The sequence below is a fragment of the Siphateles boraxobius genome, unplaced genomic scaffold (assembly GCF_051911475.1).
Source record: "Siphateles boraxobius isolate OS27281-9 unplaced genomic scaffold, OSU_SipBor_1 19, whole genome shotgun sequence".
Lineage (NCBI taxonomy): Eukaryota > Metazoa > Chordata > Actinopteri > Cypriniformes > Leuciscidae > Siphateles > Siphateles boraxobius.
In genome coordinates, this window is record NW_027508799.1 from 9,997,496 (window position 1) to 10,023,169 (window position 25,674).

Here is a 25,674-nt window from a genome sequence, read left to right on the forward strand (position 1 = left end):
CTATGCATCTTGAAAAAGACACAGCTCTTTTAGGAGAGAGAGAGAGACAGTGAAAAAATGTGTGGCGAACACACACACACACTTTGAAAAGGATATAACGCCGGAAAGCGTAGCAGGTAAGGCGGCTAAAGGCGGCGATGCCAGCGACTTCAGACTCAAGGCTCGTCCCGCTGTGTGCTTTTCCTCAGGCGACGTGGCTTCTCACTCCGGATCCAGCGATGCGTGATGCTTCGCTGAAGAGATGAAAATCAGTTGTACCAGCCTAATCGAGCTATATTTATAGGGCGAGACCACGCCCTTTCTGGCGGGACGTGACGAAATGGGCGCGAAATGCCCCCATTGGATATGTGTCAAGCAGGGCCACTCTCGATAGGCTGCTGCTGTTGCCGCAGGGCAGCCAATAGGCGCGCAAGCCATCTTGCCTATGTCTGCATGCTGCTGCACAGTAAGGACGCAGAAAAATGTCCTAAGAGCAGCCACTTGTAGATCTAATGTCATAAGGTCCCCTCAGAGCAGCATTAGAATTTATGCTGCAAAAATGTCCTTAGAGCAGCAAATGAATGTTGCATGGAGATACAGTAAGGTGCCCTAAGATGCACTAAAGAGCAGCCAAGCATTTTGTTGTATGTAGCTATGAAAAAATGCCCTGGGAGCAGCAACAATACACACAGAAAAAGTGTGCAATGACAGCAGCGTAACTTGCTATAATAGCCAGTAAAAGTTATAATAGAATATAAGCTAACATTAGCTATTATCCTTTCTTGGAGCTAGCTAGCTAATGTTGCGAGTTAGCTTAATTACATTAGTTAGTTAGCTAGGTAAGAAAAACAAGCTTTACTTGTTATACATACTTCATTATCCTGACATTTTAATGTAATTATCTAATATAGTTCAACATAAAACACAACATTACCTTAACTGCAACAATCTCCTGAAGGCGGCCATACACTGTGCGATGTCTGTGCGATTTCAGGCACACTGAACGAGTAAATCACATGCGATGTAAAGCCAAAGCTCAGGATTTATGTGCTCACACTATACAGTGAAGAAACCCTCTCAGATGACTGTCTTTTGGAGAAAGTATCTGCAAGTGCATAAATATCTTTACCTAATTTACACTTGAGTACCTATTATTTCTGAATGCAATATGAGTTGCAGGAGTCCACATCTACCAAAAGGCCTACAGAAGAGTCTGCACAAAGCAGTGATACAGAGGTGGGCAGTGTTGTATTTTCTTTTAAATTTTTGTTACATAAGGCATGCGTTGACAGGTTTACCCCAACCTACCCCTAGAAAATAGAGTAGCCTATTTTGAAAAATTTTCTGACAACTTAAAGAAAGAAAATGGGACTAGAGATAGAGTTGCTTCAAAGGAACTTCAGAGTAAGTGCTAAATATATTATTTCACACAGATTACTATTGCTGTCCTTATATCTCTTATTGCAGGCAAAAAATTACTTGATCACTGGCTTTTCTTTACAAAGAACAAGTAAAATAAAACTCAAAGAACTAAGCATATTTGTCTTGTCTTTAATTAAACATTTAATGAAATGTTGTATATTTTTTCTGATGGTGGCAATGTTGTGTAATATGGCACATGCAATGTCACAGGCCCGGTCAGGTGCAACCCTCTGGCTTTTCAGACACTGAAATCTTCCCTTTAGTTGGCCGAAGTTCATTTCATTGTGTGCCGTTGTTCTGGCTAGAGCTGCAATGTAACTGGTCTGGGGTTTGGGTCAGGGAATGGGGTCATACAACACCTGTCTCCAAGCAGGATCCTGTTGTAATCACCTGTATAATGGAAAAATGCAGTTCTGTTAGGATCAGCATAAGTGAACGTAATACAGGGAGCTTGATATTTATAATTTTCCTTACCACGTTCAAATAATGAGACATGCACATCCTGGCCATTTTGCATTCACAATTGTGATATGGAACATAGTCACACACCATCTAAGAGATTTTAGGCAGTTAATTGCCTTTTTTTTTATTTGATATAATATTAGGCTACTGATCTGGAATATTAAGAATCGTAATAGTAACTTGGCTGCACATTTACATTGTAAGTGTACAATTCTGTTCCCTTCCTGAAAAACCCTTTCTGTTCACAAAATCCCCTTCATTGAGGCCTTGAAGGGTATGTGTGCGCAGTCTATGGCACCAATCAAGTTAGTGAAGCCCTGAGGGGACATATAGCCTACTGCAAGTCATAATTGTCATGGTCATGATTGCATGATCTTCATTAAAAATTATAATATACCTGCGTTGGCAAAAAAAAAAGAGACAACAACCCTGCTTTAAGCTACAATCTTGGGTCTTAAGTGGCTTGCAAATGCCACAACCCCAAAAGTATAAACGACACCCTCACGATCGTTTCACAAGAAAAAAAGCTGCGCTAAAGGACTTCCCATATCAGCTCCGCTTTTGAAGCCGCGATCTAATCGTGTTAACATGAAATAAGCCTGCTCCCGAGCAGGTACAAGTTTACGCACCTGTTGCTATGACAGCAAGTCCAGGATGAGCGTCGGAGAACCAAACAATCGAAGATCATGCTAAATCGGCAACAATCAAATCCAGCTAAGTGAGTTAGCGATGTATGAAGAACGGGCCCCAGCTCTGTAGCAGTGTTGTTGTTATCTGCATTGGTGTTAATATTTTACTTTCTTAGTGTTCATATTGTAACACCGTGTCGGTGTTGCGAGAGGCAACACTTTTAAAAGTGTTGAACTAACACTTTGTGGGTGGTTCCCATATATACACTTTTAAAGTGTTGAAATTAACTCTATTGGTGTTGATTTCCAGATTTCAAATTTACTGTGTTACTTTGCATCCATGGCAAAACCAGATAAGAACCACTGCTGTGTTGGATACATAAATCCAAAATTCCCAAACATCTTAACAAAAAATGTTTATTGCATATATTTGTATTATTATATGATAATACCTAAATGCAACATTACATACAGAGATGAGTAGTGATCACATGACAACTGAGCGAAAGCGTTTCAGACTCAGGAGGTTTCCTGCTGTAATGATTATGTTCTGTTTGGGACACTAAAGCCGGGGACATACTTAACGACTGTAAGGCCAATTATGAATGTAATTTGTGCTTTGGGCATGATCAGTATTAAGTATCAGAGTCAGAGACAGTTGCGTTTAGTCGGTGTTCACAGTCGGTGTTTAAAATCTGCTCCAGTCATTGGAAACAGTCTGCAAATGTGTTCAGTTCAGTCTCAGAATATTCCAGCTAGATATTTTGTGCTGCACTATAATTTTCACAAAATGTGAAAATTCACTTCCTTTACAAACAGCTCACTGTGTGAGGCCATTATAACTGTTTAATGACAAATTCAATCTGTACCACTGTAGTTGAGGTCACGAAAAATATTCATGACACAGTTATAATGGCCTCATGACAGCCAATGGTCAAAACCAACCACATGCCAGTTTAACTCAATTCAATGTCAAGTTGTCATGACAAAGACACTGACAGGTTATGATGTTATGGTTTATGTCAAGGTGTCATAACAAAGACATCTTAAACAATGTCATATTTGCATTCAAAATGTCATTATTGAGCGAAAGACACTTAATGACAGTTGTCATAAACATGCATAAACCCTACTTCATATTCATGACATATGTCATGGTTATGAAGGTGTCATGTCAGTCTTATGTACACCCCTTCAAGTAAAGTGTTACCAAATTAATTTGAAATTAATTTCGTACTATACATATTTTTTGGTGCCATTTTAAACTTCCAAGCCATTTAAATCTCCTTCCACACAAGGAACACAAATAGGGTCTCACATATGCATGACTTTTCAGGTGTATCTGTAAGTGTGATGGCAAAATATTTTTTTTATTGCACTGATTAAATCTCCTTCCTCCACAGTGAATGCGCAGATGATTTTTGAAATTGCTCCTTTTACGAAATCTTTTACCACACTCAGAACACTGCAATTTCTTTCCAGAATGAGTTTGTAAATGACGATTCAGGTCTCTTTGATATGTGAAACTTTTCTTGCACTGAAGACACGTAAAAGGCTTCTCTCCAGTGTGAACTCTCGTGTGAACTTCAAGGTTTCCTTTACGTGTGAAACTCTTTCCACATTGAAGGCAGATGAAAGGCTTCTCTCCAGTGTGAACCCTTATGTGAATATCAAGGTTTGCTTTGTTTATGCAAGTCTTTCCACAGTGATGGCACATGAAAGTCTTCTCTCTAATGTGAGTTATTACATGATTCTCAAGTTCTGTACTGTTTGTGAAACTATTTCCGCACTGATGACAGAGAAAAGAGTTCTCTCTTGAGTGAATCCTCATGTGATAATTAAAGGTTACTTTATGTCTGAATTTTTTTCCACACTGATCACATGTGAAAGGCTTCTCTCCAGTATGAATTCTCATGTGAACCTTGAAGTTTCCCTTAAGAGTGAAACTCTTTCCACAGTGATGGCACATGAAAGGCTTCTTTCCGGTGTGAGTTATTATATGATTCTTAAGGTGATTCCTGTTTGTGAAACTCCTTCCACACCGATGACATGAAAAACGGTAATCTCTTGTGTGAATCTTCATGTGCTGATCAAGATTTTCTTTACATCTGAAACTCTTTCCACACTGGCCACATATGAACCGATTCTCTCCAGTGTAAATTCTGACAGGAGTCTTAAGACTTTCTTTATGTGAGAAGCTCTTGCCATTCAGTTTGCAGGTGTTAGGGCTCTCTCCAGTGTGACTTCTCATGTGAGAATTAAGCGTTCCTTTACGTGTAAAACTCTTTCCACACTGATCACATGTGTAAGGCTTCTCTTTGGTGTGACTTCTCATGTGAGTCTTAAGACTTTCTTTTCGTGTGAAGCTCCTTCCACACAGTTTACAGATGAAAGGACTCTCTCCATTGTGACTTCTCATGTGGGTATTAAGGGTTCCTTTACGTGTAAAACTCTTTCCACACTGAAGGCATGTGTATGGCTTCTCTCCAGTGTGACTTCTCATGTGAGTCTTAAGACTTTCTTTTCGTGAAAAGTTGTTACCACACAGTTTGCAGGTGTAAGGGTTCTCTCCACTGTGGCTTCTCATGTGGGTTTTAAGGTTCCCTTTAAGTGTGAAACTCTTTCCGCACTGAAGGCATGTGAAAGGCTTCTCTCTGGTGTGAATTCTCATGTGGACATTAAGGTTTCCTTTTTGAGTGAAACTTTTCCCACAGTAAAAGCAGGAGAAATCACTTTTAGTTCCTGTCTTTTGCGCTCTTTTTTGCGAGGGAGTCTTTTCATTCTGTGAGCACTGAGACTTATCTCCAATTATGAAATCATGATGTTCCTTATACGGGTTTTTTTCTTCCACTTCATTCAATTCTTGACTCTCCTCTTTCAGTGACATCAGGTCTAAAGTGAAAAAAGAGAAATACAGATAAAAGTTAACCCCAGTTTAAAGGCACAAAGCAACAGACATCAAAACCAACATAAAATCATTCAATAATCAAAACCAGCATAAAGAATCAAAACCAACAACACACATGCTATATCATATAAGTATTAAGCTACCGAAAGAGGTGTTACCTAATATCTCAAAACCTCTTCTCAATACTGTAGACTATTTTCTTTCTTTAGGATACGTCCAAAATATTTGGCAGTTATCAACCCTTTATCAATGACCCAGAACTGGTTTATTATGGACCAGGGGTCTTCAACCCTGCTCCTGGAGAGCTACTGTCCAGGCATTACAGGCATGTGTGATGGAACAGGGTTGGAACTGAAGTCTGCAGGACAGTAGCTTTCCAAGAGCAGGGTTGGAGATCCCTGTTGTAGACCAAAAAATGTGCAAGACCTTGATCATTTTCTGTAGAACAGTGGGCAGTTTAAAGTCTTAGGACAAACAAGGAACTCATGAACCAAAATCCAAAATTGCAACGGGGATTCCTCTGAGAGAAAGTGCTTATTGAAAGTTTGCAAGTTTATGTGGAAAGTTGAGTGGGAAAAGACCAGGACCTTGGGAAACACTGGTTTAGATCAGAGTCTATATGGTCTACTCACAGGGGCATCAGAAAATGGTTCAGAGCCATTGCTAGTACATACTATTTAATATATATAGCTGTGTTTCTACCACAGGAACTTTGGGGTGGTACTCTTTGCATTTCAACGGGAGGAAGGGGGGACTTGGGCACTGAAAATGCTGATTGGTTAAGTTCATGCCGCATTTTGATTGGTTGACACGCAGCATTTTATTTCAACCACTATTTTTAAAATTTGTTGCGGTGCGTGCAGTCCTACATCCCCGGACTAATTTGCCTAATCTTCACGGTACGTTAGATCGCAGTGGAAACGCAGAAAGCAACAGGTCTGGGGTAAAAAAATTCCTGGGACAAATTGTTCCGGGTAATTTTGGTGGAAACGCGGCTTAACATGCTACTTGTAGTAATAAAATGTGACACTGGATCACAAAACCAGTCACATGTCGCACGGGTATATTTGTGGCATTAGCCAAAAATACATTGTAAGGGTCAAAATTCTAGATTTTTCTTTTATACCAAAATATTTGGGTATTAAGTAAAGATCATGTTCCATGAAGATATTTTGTACATTTCCTACTGTAAATATATAAAACATTTATTTTGTTGACCCATGTGACTGGTTTTGTGGTCCAAGGTCACAAATAGTCTCTAGTTTTCCTAATCTTCTTATTGTTAAATTCAACTAAAGAAAACAATTTCAGCCAGCGGTGCAGTGTAAACACAACCTGTGATTGGTAACTTTCTTAGTGGCTAATTCTTAAATTATGCTACAAATATGAAGCTGAAATCATAGCTTTCAAAAAAAGAAAGCAAAAAAAGCAGCAGGAGGGCAGTCAGGGTACAAAAACACCTGCCAACGGTGAGTGAACTGAGAAAATGTATGTGCCAAAATATCTCTTAACAGTTATTAAACAGCATTTGCATTATATTCATTTCACGAGTTCACACTTACATACAATTAGAGGGAGTAAAGTTTAATGCGTATTTGGCGTGCTGTCCGGGGGGAGGGCTACAAGCTCGGCGTTCGGCCCGAACCCAGAGTAAACCTCCCATTTATTTAAATGGTTAGGACTAGAAGTGTGGAGAAGGGGTGGTGGAGGGATGCTGCTAAACTGTCAATGGTTTGAGGTGAGACTGCTGAATCTATATATACACCTTTTATCGTTGATTGCTGAGTGCTCTCCACTCGTGTTAATTATCTGAACCTGCTTCTCCCGAACTTTGTTAATAAAACATCATTAAAATATGTATTTGGCATTATGAATATTATTTAGCTACAGTATAACTAACAAACAGATAACTTGAAAAATAATATACTAGCTAGTCTCAGTCTCTCTGTAAAAATCTATCTGTTTTAAAAGATCCTTCAAGAGCATGTTCCTCGCATTTAAATTGAGTGTCTTAACCCTTGTGCCTCCTTAGGGACATTTTTGGCCTTTTCAGTTTTGTTTTTTTGATCACTTTGCCTTTGTTAATGCTAATTGCATAACATTTGGCACAGGTATGTATTTTTATTGTAATTTTACTATTTCACTGCTATTTCCTTAAAAAAAAATTTTTTGCACTAGGTACACAAAATACTCCCTCTCAGTGCCTTCTGGAAAAAAATGGTCCCATTGAAACAGAATTTTTTTTTATCCCATTGCCATTTAACTATAAAATGATGCAATCTTTGATAAGAGGCTTACATTCTGTTGGCAAGGCTTCAAAATTTTAATTTTTAAAAATTTTTATCAGATGGTGCCATTTTTTCAGGTTTGGTCTATAAAGCAAATACTCGCTTTATTGCTGTTTTCTGCTTCGGCATATAATAGAGCAAATTGGATAAATTATACAACGATATTTGTGTGGGTGTGTTGGTATGGATGTCTGAATGTAGTTTGTATGTGTGTAATAAAAAGAAATGTGTGTGTTTGTGTGCTTGTAATATTGAGAGAGGAAAAAAATTGCAATTCCTGTTTTTCCACTGTCCCCACATTTAAGACCTCTCAAAATAATTAAGACTTTTCTTATAACATTTAAGATATTGAAGACTTTTTATGGACTTAAATTTAACAAAACTGAACTTAAGGTTTGGTTCAATTAGAACGTGTGAACGCTGCCATCTGAACCCTGGTGCCAAAACAAGTGGACCGAGACCGTTGAAAAGATCTGCTAGGTCTGCTTCCAAATGAACTCTGGTACGGTTCGAATGAAATATGAATGTAAGGACCAAAGACATCTAAACAAACGAGGATGACGATGTGATGTCACAACATGTGACCCTCAAACGGACAAGATCAAGCATACTTGGTTTTTCTCATCATAGGAGCTACGTTGTCCATCACAGTTTGTTACAGGTACATTCAATACGTCGGAACCGCATCAACTTACTGCAGGCTCTTCACGAGTTCTCAGCTTGTAAAAATAATATCATATGTACGCAATTACATCGTGCACATTTAGCCCAGCACACAGCATTGTTTAAGATGTTTGTGAAGTTCCATCACAAAATATACATCATAAAAGCCAACCAGGACTAAATGTATCATTTTCTTTGTGGTCCGGAACAAAATAACTAAACTAAAAGAGAACTAAAAGTAAAAGAAACTAAAAGAAAGAACACTTTTTAAAGTGCCCCTATTATTGTTTTTCGAATATTCCCTTTCATGCGGTGTGTAAAATAGCTGTTTGTGAATTTAAACGTTCTGCAAAGTTGTAAAGTCGAAAAGGCACGATAAATAAAGTTATTGTCTCCTAAAAGAAAAAATAAACTGAACCTCCAATACGAGTTGTTTGTGTTTCGAATCATACTGCTTTACTGTTCTACGTCACTAGAAAAAGACATTTGCGTAACGCCCGGATATGTTGTACGCCCACGAACAACTTGACCAGCCCTCAAACATCATTTTACAGACGATTGCTTCTCAAATCTCGGAGTTCAACGTGGAATTCACAAAAGGGCTTACGCTTGACAGATGGGTCAGAACAGTTTATTTGGAACAGCTTGCTCCTCAAAATCACAACCTGCAAGTATGATTAATTGTTGAAGTATACATTTTCTACCGGTTGTTCAAAATGTATAGTTTTTTGTTTTATGATGTGTAGGTCTCCTGCTAACCGTTATTACTGTCTTACTGAAATACTACTGCTAACCAGCTGTGGCCCACTATTTCTTAAAACTGTGTCTATTAATGCAGATTGTCTGTCGTTCTTACTACTTTGAGTAAAGATAAAGAATGGAGCAAGATTTGTTTTACAATGTTACATCAGTCATTCACATTGGTGCACAGCTAATGTATGCGCTGATACAGTTCTTGTATGTGCACCACAAAAAATGTGAAACATACAAACATGAACATACTCTTTTTAATGCTGATAGAGAGGAATTACAGATCCAAGATCTCATAATGTACTTCAAACTGAGTAGCTTATCACTGAGAAACGTCCTGCTCAAGTCTTCTTTGCGATGGAGGTTCGGGATGAATAACTAAGGTAGTTCTTCCAATGTTTCATAATTGGACTCGCGCTCAGACTTATATGGTAAAATCAACGCCATCGCTACTGTCTTCTAGGGATGAGCGAGTACAGCATTATCTGTATCCGTGTTAACCATATGAATTATCTGTATCTGTATTCGGACTGGGCGGGGCCTAACCCGGAAGTGGCCGAGATTTAACCCGGAAGTGTGTTTGTGTGTGTAGCAGCTTAATTTGTTATATTATTTATACTACAACTACCTTTATTTTTTAAATAAAATACAGCAAGAAAGTGAAGTCAAAAAAACTGGTTAGAGCCAGCAGACGGTTTAAAATAAAAAAAAATCCGATGACCGGCAGAGAGAGAGAGAGAAAGAGAGAGAATGTGTGTGTAGCTAGCTAATTAAATTGTAATATAGTTTTATACCACTAATTCCTTTATTTTTTTAATGAAATACAGCAAAAAGTGTCAGACACTTAGTGCGTGAAGTAAAAAAAACTGCTGACTGTTTAAAAAAGAAAAAAAAATCTCCGACAGGCAGAGACGCATTCTACCAAGCACCACGTCTGAACAAACCCCAAGTTTACCAGAACTCTTCTGGTTAATAAGTAAGTGTACTACAAACCGAAGTAAAAAACAAACCTGAAGCTGAAGAAACCCTAAACGTTATCGGAAAGAAGATACGCGAACCTGAGTGACTGAGGGAGAGAGAGAGAGAGAGAGAGCTGTTCTCAGTGTTCTGTGTGTGAGTGAGCAGAGCGGGACACAGCAACACAATAAATCTGTATGCGTGTAGGGAAGGGGCGCTGTGACTAGCCTATCACAGAACGCAGACACAGTCAGCTACCCAATGAGGATTTTTATTCAATCCGAGCACAGATATTGACTCGTATTATACTCGTACTCTGCAAAAGTGCTTTATCCGTAAACTCTACTGTCTTCACAGTGCAATCGCTGAGGACTGAGGAAACCTCCGGAGCTGAAGTTCAGTTATGGAAATAGGCTAGTAGCTTCCGACACACACTGTAAGTGGTAGACCAAGTACAACAGACTGGGCAATCTGACCAATCAGAGCAGAGCAGGCTCTCGGAAAGGAGGTATTTAGAGAGGGTGACTCATCCTTCGAGTCTTTGAGAATCATTGAACAATGTGGTGATGTGCATTGTGCAATGTATATTATGAGAAAATTTAAGTGTTTTTGACCTTTGATGCATGTAAACCTGTTGTAGTAGACCTCCAAAACTATTAGTTACCTTTAAAATAACATAATAGGGGCACTTTAAAGAACTCCAGAAACTCTGTTGAAGGCAGCATTAGTATTTGGCTGGTCATGACTGTCCACATGCTCCATATTAAATACAACCCACAAACTGGACACTCATATGACATTCTTCAAAAATATTATTAATTTCTGTAGAGCTGGACATTTTAATAAGGATGAAATTAGAGTTCAGCTTTAAGAATGAAACCAACCTGTTTGTTCTTCATTATCTTCTTGTTTCATTCTGAATGTTTCTTCAATCCTCACGTCTTCACTCTCCTCTTTAATAAACGCCATCTTTATATTAGTGTCACATGGATCTCAGCTGCTTCACCAGGAGTTTTTCTGTATGTCCAAACACTGTCATGTTTAAGATGAGAATAATTAACAGAAAGAAAAGGCAATTTTTTTTAAGTGAAAGAGAATTTAACTTGCCCGAACGGACAAGGAGCCTGATTAAAACGTCAATAACAAAAAAAAAAATGAATAGGGAATCACAAAAACGCGAAAATTATACAGATTTTATTTCATTAAGTGAACGAGGCGATTGATGGTGGATTATAATATGTGACCTGATCCAGCAAAATGAGTCACAGTGACCCAAATTTCAAAATTGAGATTTTGGTATTAATGGAAAGAGGAGACCATAAGCTTTCAAATGATATCCTAGTCAAAGTCTTTAATACCTTGAATGGTTGTAAAGATATACACATTTGAATTATGGTCGTCTGCCCTCTTTTTCCAATTGAAAACCTGAGAAAATCGCTTTTAAAGTTTTTTGCCCGTTTTTTGTTGATATCTTTCAAAATCCATTGCATTTAAAGGGATAAACTATTTATTTTACAGCTTAATTTGACCGAAGACATTAATATATATATATATATATATATATATATATATAAATGCCATTAAACCAGGCTGAAGCTCAAATTATTTTAAAGTTTTTATTTGAATAAATAATTTAAAAGTACCTTTTACAAAAATTTACAAAAATCAGAAAGATTGAACAGAGGTGCTACATTTTTGCTGGAGAGAGAGGCTGTGTGTGTGTGTGTGTGTGTGTGTGTGTGTGTGTGTGTGTGTGTGTGTGTGTGTGTGTGTGTGTGTGTGTGTGTGTGTGTGTGTGTGTAAGAGAAAGTGAGAGAGGCAGAGAGACAAGGAAACAGAGATCAAATAATGCTAGTCTATGCAATCATATCTTTGTGTAGGCTAGTTGACAATAACAGCGTAACAAATTCATAACGGAGATACCAACAGTTAAATATTGGGTTAATCAAACACATTGTAAAGGATGCTCCTTGCAGATAAATAGCTACACTCATTCACATTTGCACTCACTCACATCCATGCACAGTAAATACACTCACTCAGATTCAAATTTGACATTAAATTCACCTTTCAGCTCTTCTATTCTAAGCTGGGCAGGGAGAGGGACAACTTACTTTCTCAACTGGCGGTTTTGAGCAAATCTCACGGATATTTTTGTACAGATAAAGGCCATTGCACACTGAGTCTGAAATTCATTCGAAATTTTCGTACGTAAAAAAAAATCGACCTCACGTTATGTCAATCACGCTTGCACACTGTCTACGAAACTTTCATCCGTTATATAAAAAAAATCGTACGTTTTTCGCATCTGTAGCAAGCAGTTTGAATGGTGTTTTGACAATTCGGAGCCACCGAATACGAAAAAACGCATACGAAAAATAAGCGGACTCAGTGTGCAATGACCAGGGGGCTTGATAACGCTTCGGCAACTTTGCTCTCTTGTTAGTGACATTTCTCAAATTAATAATATTAAGTCTTTCTGAGGAGATCTGCTAGCGTGTTTATTACAAAGAGCGCTGGCTGCGAGTCTGACATGAGGATGGGTGGACCAATCGCGTGCCGGTCAGTTGAAACGGCTTTCCATCGACAAATGATCAGCATTTGTGTACATTTCTAAGCTTTTTGATTGGTTCTATACAACGTGTAACACCATTTGGAGAGCAGAGATAGTGACGTTTCAGGGTATACCCGGGAAATGCTCAGAGCTGACGATAGGAGTTGAGAAAAGCAATGTTCATTTCCAGCGAATTTAGTAAAACGTTGTAAACTTTCATAGTAATTTAAATACCTTTACTCAATTACCTGGACTACGAAACTTTGGGAGATTATTTTTGAATGTCTGTTCTTTGAAATTAGCACAAAAAAAAATCAAATCTATTATTTCATTGTTTTTCCACATAATCGGCCCATATCTTAAAATGGAACGTTGCGACTTCCGACTCATTTCGCCAGATCGGGTCACATATGTAACATACTGATGGTAACAAGGTTGCTGTGTGCTCTGAGGCTCGCACAGCACACAAAGAAACTCAGTTAAAGGGGTCATCGGATGCCCATTTTCCACAAGTTGGTATTGTTCTTTAGGGTGTTCATGTAAAGTTTGTAATATACTTTGGTTAAAATTCTTCAATGGTTGTGTAAAACAACACCATTTTTACCTCCTCAAAAACAGCTTTGTTCACAGTGACATGTTTCAGTGCATGTCTCTTCAAATGATAATGAGCAACTGCTCACCCCACCCCTCTCTTCCATGGGGAGTGTCGAATGGCTGAGGGCAGAAATATGCTAATACGGGACAGTGCATCAGTGGTCGTGGGCGGAGCATGAGCATTATGACATCATAGTGCTCAGAAAATCCAAAAGGCTTTTTGAGAGTGCTTAGACTTTTTGAGGATTAAAATAAAGATGGATTTTTTTTCAATGTATGGTGGCTGTGTCCAGACACTGCAAAGTAACATTTATATGCAAACACCATATAAAAGTGAATTTTGCATCCAATGACCACTTTAACATACTGCAGTAAAAATACAGTATTTTTGCTATTTTATAGCCTATATTTGTATTAAGCAAGATGACTCGACCATAAGTGCTGTTTTCCTGAAAACCATGTTGTAATTTTTCAGTGTAAATGTTTTAATTTGATTGGTAACAGCCATATAGCTGTCTTATTATTCTAATTTAATTTATTGATCAAATTTAAGAATATAAAATGAAAGATGAAGCATACATTTAACAAGATAAGGAAAAATGGGCCTCTATAAGAAATAAACAAAATAAAAATAAAAAATAATGAAAAAAAAATAATGAAAAAAAAAACCTGGGGTAAATATCACAAACATGCAGAATGCGTCAAAGCTGATAGAACACTGATTAGAATATTGCTTCAGATTAAATTATCCAGACAAGCAACTGTTTTACTCGGTCAAGCGAATGACTGATTTACTTACACATGCCAATGCTTAATGTCGAGCCCTGACACGTATATTAAACATGTTTGTTGTAGCGGTCCTAATTTTCTTTGAAGTTGGGAGAACCAGTGCTACCAAGCAAAAAATGTAAATTCTAGCCCTGTGATTACACTCACAAATACATTTGCAGAATACACATAATTTATTTTTAAAATATGCCTAAGATGCAAAATAACAAGCCCAATTAAGGATAGTAATAGTCATTTTTAAGTACAAACGCATTTGAAGACCAGAAAAATAATCTGGTCACATCATTGTAGGCTATTTCTCAGCAATGAGGCAACTTTACAGTTTTTATAAACTAACAAGCTTCACTACAGGTGCAGGCAGGTAATTCACACTCATAATCTCTCTCACTTTCCTTTGAATTAATTCAAATCAATGAAATACACCGCGCTAATAATATAACAAAAGGAAATGCCGTTAACTGGGTCATTCCTGTTATAAAGTGACTTTCCTGTCTCAATGATTTAATTACTCATATTGTCTCTAAAATGAGTCACATATTTATAATAAATGGCTAAAATTGTAGATTTAAAGCCCTATTCGCACGGAATTAGTATTATCTGGGGACCTCGTGTAATTTAAATATGACCCCGTCACATCTGAATTTCATGTGGCGCATTCGCACGGGATAACCGAAGCCTGTGATTTTACTCAAATTTACCGACTTATCTCCCGGATATAACGTTAATAGGCTATTGCTTGGGAATTTCTTTTCGTTATAGGTCTAGCTGTATGATATATTATGACATAAACAGAATAAAGTTCCTTACCGCATGCTGCTATACATGTCATTCATCTCCATCGAATCATTCTTTTTGTGTTTGCTCTTCTGATGATTTTCAGCTTTCACTTTCTGCAAATTGTGTAGTTGTGTATAGCGATATGACCCAGCACCCAAAATACTAACAAAACACTCCAAAACAGCCTCCATTCTTCGCGAAAGATGGATAAAAAGGCGCACATGAAACAACAACCTTGAAAAAATGATATACGATCCGGCCAAATCACAGAGATGTCGATTCGCAGTCGCACGGGACTAATATTATCACAGGACCTCGGTGTTCTGCGAAATATAGTAGGTAATTTGCGGGGGAATTTTTACTTTAAAAATTACAGACATGGCCGATTCGCACGGGATAAAGATCCTCCGCAATTATTACTCCGCAATTACTAGAGGTCACCAGGTAATACTTATCCCGTGCGAATAGGGCTTAAGTCATCTTTATCATTTAAACAGAGATAATAGACATTAAAAGTACTATTTTGTATTTTACACACCTTTTTATTGATCCATTTTTCAATTTGATCATGTCCGCAGTGCAAATTAATCAACTTCCGCAAGAAATATAAACCATGAAATTATAAAAAAAATGATAAAATATTTTAAATTATGTTATAGACTTGGCTAAACTGTAGGGCTGGGTAAAAATATCGATTCATCAATGCATTGCAATTATTTGTTTCTCAATTCAATATCGATTCATCAAATCCTATGAATCGATTCAGCCCACCGGCCAGTGGCGGCGCTGTTGGCAACACTCTAGTAAGAGCGTTCAGCGTTGTACAAGACGCGCTTTACCAAAACAGCAAGATGACGGACAGTAGCTGCGCTCCGTTCAAGCCTGCAGCACCAACCAGGGACGTCGTTAGGCCTATTTTAGGGGGGCTGAAGCTACCCCAACATGTTCCTAAGTCCCCCTAAATGACAATAAGAACAAGAAGAAGTCTCCGGGAGTCTCCCGCATATTGATAGCGGCTCCCTGATGTCCGCAAATTAGTTCAAATCTCCCGAAATCTAGAGCTCGCGAGCTCCAAACCGCGCAGCGCGCGCACGACAGAGAGGGAGAGAGAATCCTTGCGTGTGTGTGCAAAGGTGCGCGCATGTGCCTCACGAAGAGCATTTTTTTATGAGTATGCACATTTTGTGTTTCTGTTTACATTTATTTTATAACTTGAATGTATAGGAAGAAATAAATATACTTTCTATAACAGTTACATGCACTTTAGAGGTGTTAATAAAGCATCTGTTTGTTACAGTTGTGGTTTGTATTCAAACACATGTACAATATTGTACAGTTTGTTCTGCTAAATAAACCATGACAGGAAACATGCTGGGGTCAATTTGTTCTTAAACATTGGTAATACTGCACACATTATTAAAAAATATACTCAGGTACTTAATTACTTCTGTATTTACTAATTATTGAATCGATATCGATGCTAATAAATCAATATCGAATCGAAGCCTCAAGAATCGAAATCGAATCGAATTGTGAAATTCCTAACGATACCCAGCCCTACTAAACTGATCTCTAAACTTCTAATCATACATATAAATCATGTGAAAATATAGAGGGGGGGGGGGGTTTACAAGTTTCTTCAATTACCATTTCCCTGAAGTCATCTTCCACTCTGTTATTATACTAAACAGTGGCTGATGAGTTCAAAAATTCACCTTCCAAAACAGACTGCAATTTCATTGAGACCATTTTCAAGAAGTGACATTTCTTTTTCCCGCTGGAATTCAACTGTACAAACTGAGGTAAGCTTCAACTCTCACTCCTAACTTTTTTTTTTAGTTTTTGAAATGTTATCCTGCTTGTCCCATCCTTAAAGTTCCACCGTGTTAGGCTATGTTATGGAGAATGTAATGTCCTATCAAAAAAATGTAAAAACAAATCTGTCATAGTTATGAAAGTTCTGTTCATCTGTAGAAGGTTAGCAAGCTAAATGTTGATCACTCAAAGAGCTATGGCCAGTGGCGGTTCTAGACCATTTCAACTGGGGGGGCCAAGCTGGGGCCAGTTGTGCTGTTAGAGGGGCCAGTTGCATTTAGACCTTATTGTTGTCATATCATTTTCTGCACTGCACTGCAGGCATTAACAGGCAAAATACCATGTTTATAATCATTCAACAATGTATTTGCATTTCCATTATATTTTTACATTTGCATTACATATTCAGTATTAGTCACAGTAACTGTAATTGACATGATGTCATTCTTTCTCTCCATTTTGGTGAGAACTATAGAGCAAAAGCAATGGGGACCAAGAAGCGTATTAATTAATTTACTTGCTAGGTTACTATGTCTAACCATTTACAGGGCTCCTGCACACTTTTTAAAATCGAATTTAAGGCTTTTTAAAACCTGAAGAAATCAAAATTCATACCGTACATTAGGGGTGTGCGATATTGACAAAAATATCTCTCAATATTTTCAATGTTTTGTTGATGATTAGATTAGATATTTTACTGATTGTGTTTTTGTGCTGGTGACATGGCTGGTTTAGGCCTGTTTTTGACAGCAGACTCACAAAGATATTCATATTTTTTAATATTCTATGCAGTGGTCAGTTAACAGCAGGGACCGAAATTCATTTTTTAATTAATTTTTTATTAATTTAATTTGCCACCTTAAATTGATTTCCAGGGGCATTTTCACCTATATATGGACATTCTTTCTAAACTTATTTAGAGTTATGAATCACCTTTTATGTCAAATACTAACATTCAAATTATACAGTAATTATACTTATTTATACAATAATACTTAATTATACAATAATTATACAGTACCACTGTTACCAGTCAAATTAAATAATTTAATCAAAATCCATCTTTGCAGTCTAGAGGAGACACAGAAGTGGCATTAATATATTTAAACTCCATTCACAATTGCATAAAGCTATGAGATTTTTTTAAAATCAATATTTAAACATGAAATTATTTCTAATTTTAACGTTTTAATTAAAGGGTACTTTAAATATGAAACTAAAACCGCCAGTAGGCGGCGGCAAGTCACTGTCTTAATAAGTGAGTTGAAGGATTCATTCATTCAACGAATTCGTTCAAACGGCTGATTCATTCGGGAAAGAAGCAAGTGATTCCTTCAAAACGCGGATTTCAGTCAAGAAATCATCGCTGTTTGTTTTCCCTTTATTTCGCCGACTAGAATTTCAAAATGAAACCGTAGCAGAGTCTCAATGCAACAGACAGCGATATAAATATGATATAAATATAAGACATAAACTAATTTGGGGACATAGCCTACCTATGAACCGCACACAGCAGTGAAAGGACGAGAGACAAATGCGATGTCAGCTCACAGTGCATCGTATACAGTTAAAACATTGATTACAATATCATAATAGACAATACACATCGCACACCCGATACGCACATAAAGAATGAACTTGCAACTGAACTGACATTTACCAGCTTTCTCCTTCTCTCCTCTCTCGCGTGCAGGAGACAGACGTTATTCTGCCGCGATTCCCGCGAATGTGACGCGAATTGTCACGTGAACAAGCAAATCCACAAAGATAGAATAATAAAAAAGTAATACGCATACAACGATAGCAAAAAAAAAAACAGTTTTGTAAAAATTATTTCACACTCCACATTTAGGGGGGCCACAAGGGGGGCCAAGATTGTTGTCACAGGGGCACGGGCCCCCCTGGCCCCCCCTCTAGAACCGCCACTGGCTATGGCTAAATTTTCCACCCTGTTAGGTCTATAAACCTATGCATGCTGCATCGCAATGGCATCAATAAATTCTTCTGGCCGGGCCCAAGATTACACATCAGCTGGTATGTTGACAATCAGATAGTGTGCCTGATGAAAGAACCGATCACCAACAGAATCATTTTGGGCAGGGATTAATGTAAAAACAGATATTGGATAAAAATCTAGTCTAATGTGTATGTAAACAGGACAAAAAAAATCATATGGTTAAAAGATCAGATCTGTGCATCAAGACTTGGGCCGTTTCTCAAAATGCGTTCTTGTCTGTACTTGTGTTCTTGTGGACTTGTGAAACGTCATCAGTCGTTCCCCCCAAGTACTGTTCCAATTCTAAGTTCACATCTAGCCAAGTCCAGTTCAAATCCCCGGATGTGTTCTTGATCCGCCCCTTTTATCGAGGATGCATCGAGAGGTGACTTGTGCGGACTTGAGACAGCCAGGTATCCCAGAATGCATCTCGCACCAACCAGCAAGCGTCAATAGCAGAGGAGAAAAGCCGCGTAATTTAAAAATACTACTGTTATTGTGCCACGAAATGTAATTTTAAGAGTTTTTCAGGCGAGAATGTAGTTGTTTAAAGCTCAAATATGTGGTTTATTCATAAAGATAGCGCCTATTTGAAAAATGTATCTGACGTTTTCGGAATTGTGAGATCCAGGCGATCACTGGGAGTTCAGCGCTCATTAACCCCGACTGGAACAGCTTTTCCTCGGCTAATACGCTCTATGCACAAACGCTGCTGACGTATTTCCGGTAGGATCTCAGCCAGCGTCTTTACTTCCGCATAGCGCGAAGTGTATAGCGGCACAACTTTAATAAAATTCATTTTCTCAGAAACGGAGACAACGATTTTAGAAACTGATTCGCTAGTCGGATTTCGCACGATATGAGAGAATACTCACCCTCAAAGTTGTCGATGTAGGTCGAAATATATAATTTAAAGCCCTTCTCTTTCTTACTCTTATGTGTGACAGCTAACTGCCTCACAGTGTTGTTAACATCATTCACGTCAACCGCAGGAAGTTTTTGTAAACAGCGAGTGTAATTTGCCATTATCTCCACCTAAGGCAAACCCGGCTTCTGACGCAGCACCGGATGTAACTGGGCGGGCTGAGACAAAACGCGGAAGCGATCGTGCATAGAGCCTATCCTTCTGATGTTTGCCGCTGGCTCTGATGTCTCTAGTCTAGTGGTTAAACATGAGATATAATTTGTCTTGTGTATAAGTCGATCTTTGGTCTCATTAATATATAGTTTGTTCCATGGCAAATCGGTTTGGCTGAGGTAAAAGTTAAGTTTCAGAACTTTATATATTTAGGCTATTTAACTTTAACTTTGTAGCCTTTTAGAGAGCTGACTTATGTTTGACTAAATTATTTGCTTTATTTTTTATTCTGTAGCTTCTTATACCTTTTAGGCTACTTACTTTTATACTGGATATTATTGATCATTAAAACTCACATTTAACAATAAGAGACAGGGTTGTGTAATTTTATTTTATATATTTCAAAATAGAATTATTTATTTTACTATAGGCTACATTCTCTTCACTGTATGTACATGTATAATAAAATAAAATGATACAACCCTGTCTCTGTTTGTTAAAAGTCCGTTGTAAATGAAAACAAAAAGAGCAGGGTTGTGTTTTATATTTCGTTTTGTTATATGCAGTGAAGATAATCAATGTAGCCTACGGGTTGCCTGCATTTGTGTGGTCATTAATATGTTTAAGATTTTTTTTTAATGAAAAGAGGCAGAGTGGTGTTTTATAACATATTTCGTTTTATTTTTGCCTAAAATATACACAAAGAGATAACCGAGTAGCCAGAGCGCGCTGAGTGACGCGATCAAGAACGCGCTGTTCCATTTGCAGAATAACCGGACTCGCGTCCTCTCGTCCTCGGGAGTTCGTTCTTCTGAGTCGAACTTGGCCAGTCCGAACTACCAAGGACGCAAGTCCGAAGTTTGCATACTTGGTATTGAGAAACGGCCTTGCAGTGTAAACGCAGCTTTTCTGTTGTGAGCTTTACACATCCATATACCGTTCATATATTAGGTAAAGCAATGCCATGTTAGATTCACAAAAAATATTAATTTAAAAAAAATGCATGAATAGTTTGTATCGATTATAAACCTTTAAATTCTTAATATTACAAACCTCTCTTAAGCCGAATCCCAGACTCAGGAGCGCGGCGCAGACCTATGACGTCACATCACTCAACCAAAATAAAAGTCCTGTATAGTTCAAAGAAACCTTTTTATTATTTTTTATTATTCAACTTTCATAAAAACTTACAATGACATTTTACATCAGACATAAAACAAACAGATATTGGGGAAAACCTATACCAGATCTTACATTGTACAGAGTAAAACAATAAATTCTACAAACTATTTTTTCCAAAATATGAGATGTTTTTATGCACTACTTATTTCTAGTGATTGATTTCAGTGAGTCATGGAATATTTTAATATCTTTACAAAAGAAATTAAAGGAGGGTGTTATAGACATTACTTTATCTTTATGTATATTGAAACTTCCCAAGAAGAATTATTAACTTTAAAGTATTATCAATCATATCTGAGCCAGTATTACAATCCAAGAAGAAGATCATAGCCTCATCTATTCTGATTATTTTGTAGAATGCATCAAAAACCATCATAGATACTTGCTTCCAAAAATCTTCAGAATATTTACAATTACAAAATAAATGTATGAGAGTTTCAGATTCAAGATTACAAAAACAACATTGTGGAGAGAAGTCTTTTTAAAACTTATTAAGAAATGCATTACAGGGATAATACCTGTGTAGTATTTTAAAGTTAATTTCTTTTACTTTGTTTGGCAGTAAAAATTTATTACTAGCAGACCAGATTGTCTCAGAAGAGGGTATAAAAGAAAATAATTGTTTCCATTTCAGAATTGCTTTAGGGTAGCAACTGATATCTTGATTAAGACACTTTCTGATGTAAGAATTATTACACTTCATATCCAAAATATTAACGCCTCCAATAACAAGTTTAGGAATCTGCCGCAAAACTGAGTTGTAACTAAGATGCGCTTTCACAAGATGAATCAATTTAATGGAAATGTTTTTAACAATCTTACGGTAATCTCTACATGTTGATTCAATCCCTGAGAGAGCAAGAAATTGTTGATAGTTATAAATCTCACCATTACAATTTAATAAGTCGGAAATAAAGATAATTCCTTTATCAAACCATTCTTTTTTATATATACTTTTTCTATTAGATAATATATATTGGTTATTCCATATTATACATGTGTGAGGGAAGAAATTATGTTTAAAGGCTAGTTTCCATGCATCTAGTGATTGCTTGTGAAAATTAGATAATTTTATGGGAAGTTTACTACATTTAAAGTCAGATGATAATAAAAATTTTAACCCACCACACTTTTCAAAAAACAAATTGGGGATATAAAACCATATAGAATTATTATGGGCCAAGCAATGTTTTATCCAGTTAATTTTAAAAATGGTGTTAAGAGTACTGAAATCAAGAGCGTTGAGCCCACCCTCCGAAAGAGTTCTAATAATCGTTTTTCGCTTTATATATTCAGTCCTGTTTTTCCAAATGAACTTAAATATGGCCCTGTCAATATCTGTGCACATTTTAGAGTTAACATACAAGGAGAGAGCAGCAATCTCTGAGACCAGCAATTAAAAACCATTTTTGCTTTATGTAAACACGTAGTAAAATTATTTTCAACTCTTTCATGCGGAGATTTACTAATTATAATGCCAAGATACCTAACCTTTTCTTTTACCTTAATTCCACATGTATCTGGGATAGCAGAATGATGAATTGTCATAATCTCTGATTTACTCTGATTAACAAAAAGGCCAGAGGCATTTGAAAAATGTTTTAATGCCTCTAATATAATGGGGACTTGTCTTTTATCCTTCAGGAAAATGCATGTATCTTCTGCCAGTTGACTAGTTAGAATAGTACGGTCTGCAATTTGGATGCCCTCGATATTCAAACAATTCACTATATAAAGGTTAAGAAGCTCTGCAACCAACAGAAACAAAAAAGGAGAAATAGGGCAGCCTTGCCTGATTCCTCTCTCAATGACAAACCGTGGTGAAGTCCCATTAGATAAGGATACATTACTATTAATGTCTTAATACAAGGTCTGAACAGTTTTCATAAATTTTGGACCGAAGCCAAATCGTCCTAAAGCATCATACATAAGGCATGTACTACTGTATCAAATGCCTTGTAGAAATCTAAGAACAAGATAAGTGCATCATCATTAACTAACTCAGAATAATCTAAAAGATCTAAAACAAGACGAATATTATTTGAAATGTGTCGACCTTTCATGAAGCCAGATTATGTGAGTGAGATAACTTCTTCTAAGCAGGGTTTTAGTCTCTTAGCATATACTGCAGCCAATATTTTGTAATCAGAATTAAGCAACGTTATAGGGCGCCAATTATCTAAAAAAAATGTATCTTTATTTGGTTTAGGGATTAAGGTAATAAGACCTTGCTTCATCGATGCGGATAGTTCTCCCCGATCTAAACATTCTTTAAAAACATCTAAAATTAAATATTTTACATCATTCCAAAATGATTGATAAAATTGAAACGGTAACCCGTCAGGGCCCAGACTCTTATTAAATGGGGTCTTTGTAATTAGAATGTCTAGTTCTTCCATAGTTATCTCTCCCTCACAAACAGCTTGACTATCTTCACTTATAGATGAAATAAAAGAATCCACCTCCATGAAAAATGTATTAGAAAATTCAGAATGAAATGAAGAAGTATAAAGTCGTTGATAGAAGTCAGATACAAACTTTGAAATTTTGTCTTCATTGTGAAGTGAGATTACCATTAATATTAAGGGTTGAGATCCTTTTTAACTCTCCTCTTCTTTTTTCTAAATTAAAAAAATATGTAGAGTTCTTTTCTCCAAATTCTAGCCATTTTGCCCTTGATCTGATGAATGCACCTTTGGCCTTTTCAGCATAAAGAACATCAAAGTCTTCCTTCAATAAATACAACTTCTCCCTGTCCTGTTCATTGGGAGATGACAGACATAAAATATTATTTATTCCCTTTATGATCGCAGAGCTTCTCGACTCCTTTGCCTTAGAGAGTTGTCTACCAAACTGTATAGAGAATTTTCGGCAGTCGTATTTAAAAATTCCCACTTTGCAATAGCAGAGTCTGAATTAACTTTACATTTCTCAATAATGTTCTTAATGCCTGAACAATATGAAGGAAGTTGCAAAAAAGAAGTATTCATCTTCCAGTATCCTGGTCGTCTCTGAAAACTATTACGAACCTCAGATATTTCAAGATCGATACAGGCATGATCAGTTAGAGGGGCAGGAGAGATTGTACAGGAGCTATTAAAAGAAACTAGGCGGTCAGATATAAGCCAAAGGTCTATTCTAGATTTTTGTGACATGTCTGCTTTAAACCAAGTAAATGACGAGATACTGTTTCCATGGACGTGTCTGTAAGCATCCAACAAAGAAAGCCTGCTACAAAAATCATTTATTACTAAATTAAGAGAATTAACATTAAGTCTTGGGGGGAATCTATCTAAATGTAGGTCAGGGGCTTCATTAAAATTCCCTCCCACAATAAATGCTGCTGAAGGAAATTTCGAATTTAAAGCAAGTAATTTTGTAGATAAAGATTGGAAAAGAATATTTTTTAAGTTAGACCTATCAAAGCCATATACATTACATAAGATAATAACAGCTTCTCCAGACTGAACAACAGCCATTATCCATCTACAAGAATAAACAGGCAAAACGCTGATGGCGGTGTTTGGCTTCCAACTCAACACACGCGGCTTTGCAGTCTTCATTTTGGTTCAGGTAAGTTGTCCCCTCGATGGCTAATGAATGATTTCTCTAAGAGCCGTGGAACTGCTCAGTTAGCTTCAGAGTCACTGGTAAATGCATTTACCTAACACACTGTAGCCCAATGGCAAAACGTTTTTATGTAATTATATTATTAGTATAATAATATATTAATAATATATATTACCCACGGCAATGGATCTATTATTAGGGGTGGCCCACCCCTAACAAAGAGTATAGAAGAACAACTTCTATACTCTTTGCCCCTAATAATAGATCCATTGCCACTGAGTAGCTGATGGATCTATTCCGTCAAAATGGCTGACACGAGGCTAGTGGTCACGTGACTGGGAGATCCCTATAAGTTATGGTTATATTAGTTTATATCATTTATTTTACATGGTGTATTTTAACAGTGTTGTTCAATAAAACCCATATGATCACTATCTTTGATACTTTATTTGAAGCAATTACTATTGCTTGTTATTATATATTTGTATTTCCAGTAATTTTAAAAGCTGTTGTTCACTTGGATCTATTTTTATTACCACATTTTTTTTATCTGATTAATCGATGAAATAATCGGTAGAATACTCGATTACTAAAATAATCGATAGCTACAGTCCTACTGATCAACAAAGACTCAGACACGACTGTGCAGAGAACTGATGGTTCTGACGTGACTGTGCTGGCGGTAGGCGGCTCTGGCGAGACTGGTAATTAAATCTGCAATGCTTCTAATTTTAGTGTACCACTGACTAACACCCTACCTATCTGCCTGAGATCATTCCTGTCTTCCTTCATGCATGTATCTGTCTTAAACACAGTAGAGAATGTTTAAAAAAAAAATTTAGTAAAATGCGTCCATCATCTTAAGCTAACCTGATGTTATTTTGTTTAAAGGCCTACAGATAGAACCAGCTATTCTTCTCTTGCCTGCACTGTTCAGGGAGGACCGGGGGTTAAACCCAAAAAGTATTTAAGCAATTGTATGATAGTGGTTCAAATAATTTAACTCAAGGTTTGCCTTTCAAATAAATAAGAGATGATGTTTAATGCTATTATCCCCTCTCCCCCAGGGCCATGCTCAGACCTGCCCTCCTGACATCCCAACACTTAAGATGTTGCTTAAAGGGCCTCTATTATGGATTTTTGAAAATGACCTTTCATGTAGTGTGTAACATAGCTCTAAGTGAATGAAAACATCCTGCAAAGTTTTAAATCCGAAAGTGCACCGTATATTAAGTTAATGTCTTTCAAAAGTAAGAGTCGA

General features: G+C 37.1%; 1 protein-coding gene across 2 annotated transcripts; it reads right to left on the reverse strand.

Moving 5' to 3' along the window:
- Positions 1 to 1,516: 1,516 nt before the first annotated feature.
- On the reverse strand, positions 1,517 to 20,779 carry LOC143742448 (uncharacterized). 2 transcript variants are annotated; one of them, XM_077235309.1, is made up of 4 exons: positions 20,715 to 20,768; positions 10,943 to 11,090; positions 3,811 to 5,384; positions 1,517 to 1,791 (listed from the first exon to the last, which is right to left on the reverse strand). In XM_077235309.1, the coding sequence occupies exons 2-4, from the start codon at positions 11,025 to 11,027 to the stop codon at positions 1,750 to 1,752; spliced, it is 1,701 nt and encodes a 566-aa protein (XP_077091424.1). In that variant the 5' UTR covers positions 11,028 to 11,090; positions 20,715 to 20,768; the 3' UTR covers positions 1,517 to 1,749. The 2 variants fall into 2 exon arrangements, with proteins under 2 accessions (XP_077091424.1, XP_077091423.1); XM_077235308.1 differs by lacking the exon at positions 1,517 to 1,791 and having other exon boundaries at positions 2,894 to 5,384; positions 20,715 to 20,779.
- Positions 20,780 to 25,674: the final 4,895 nt, after the last annotated feature.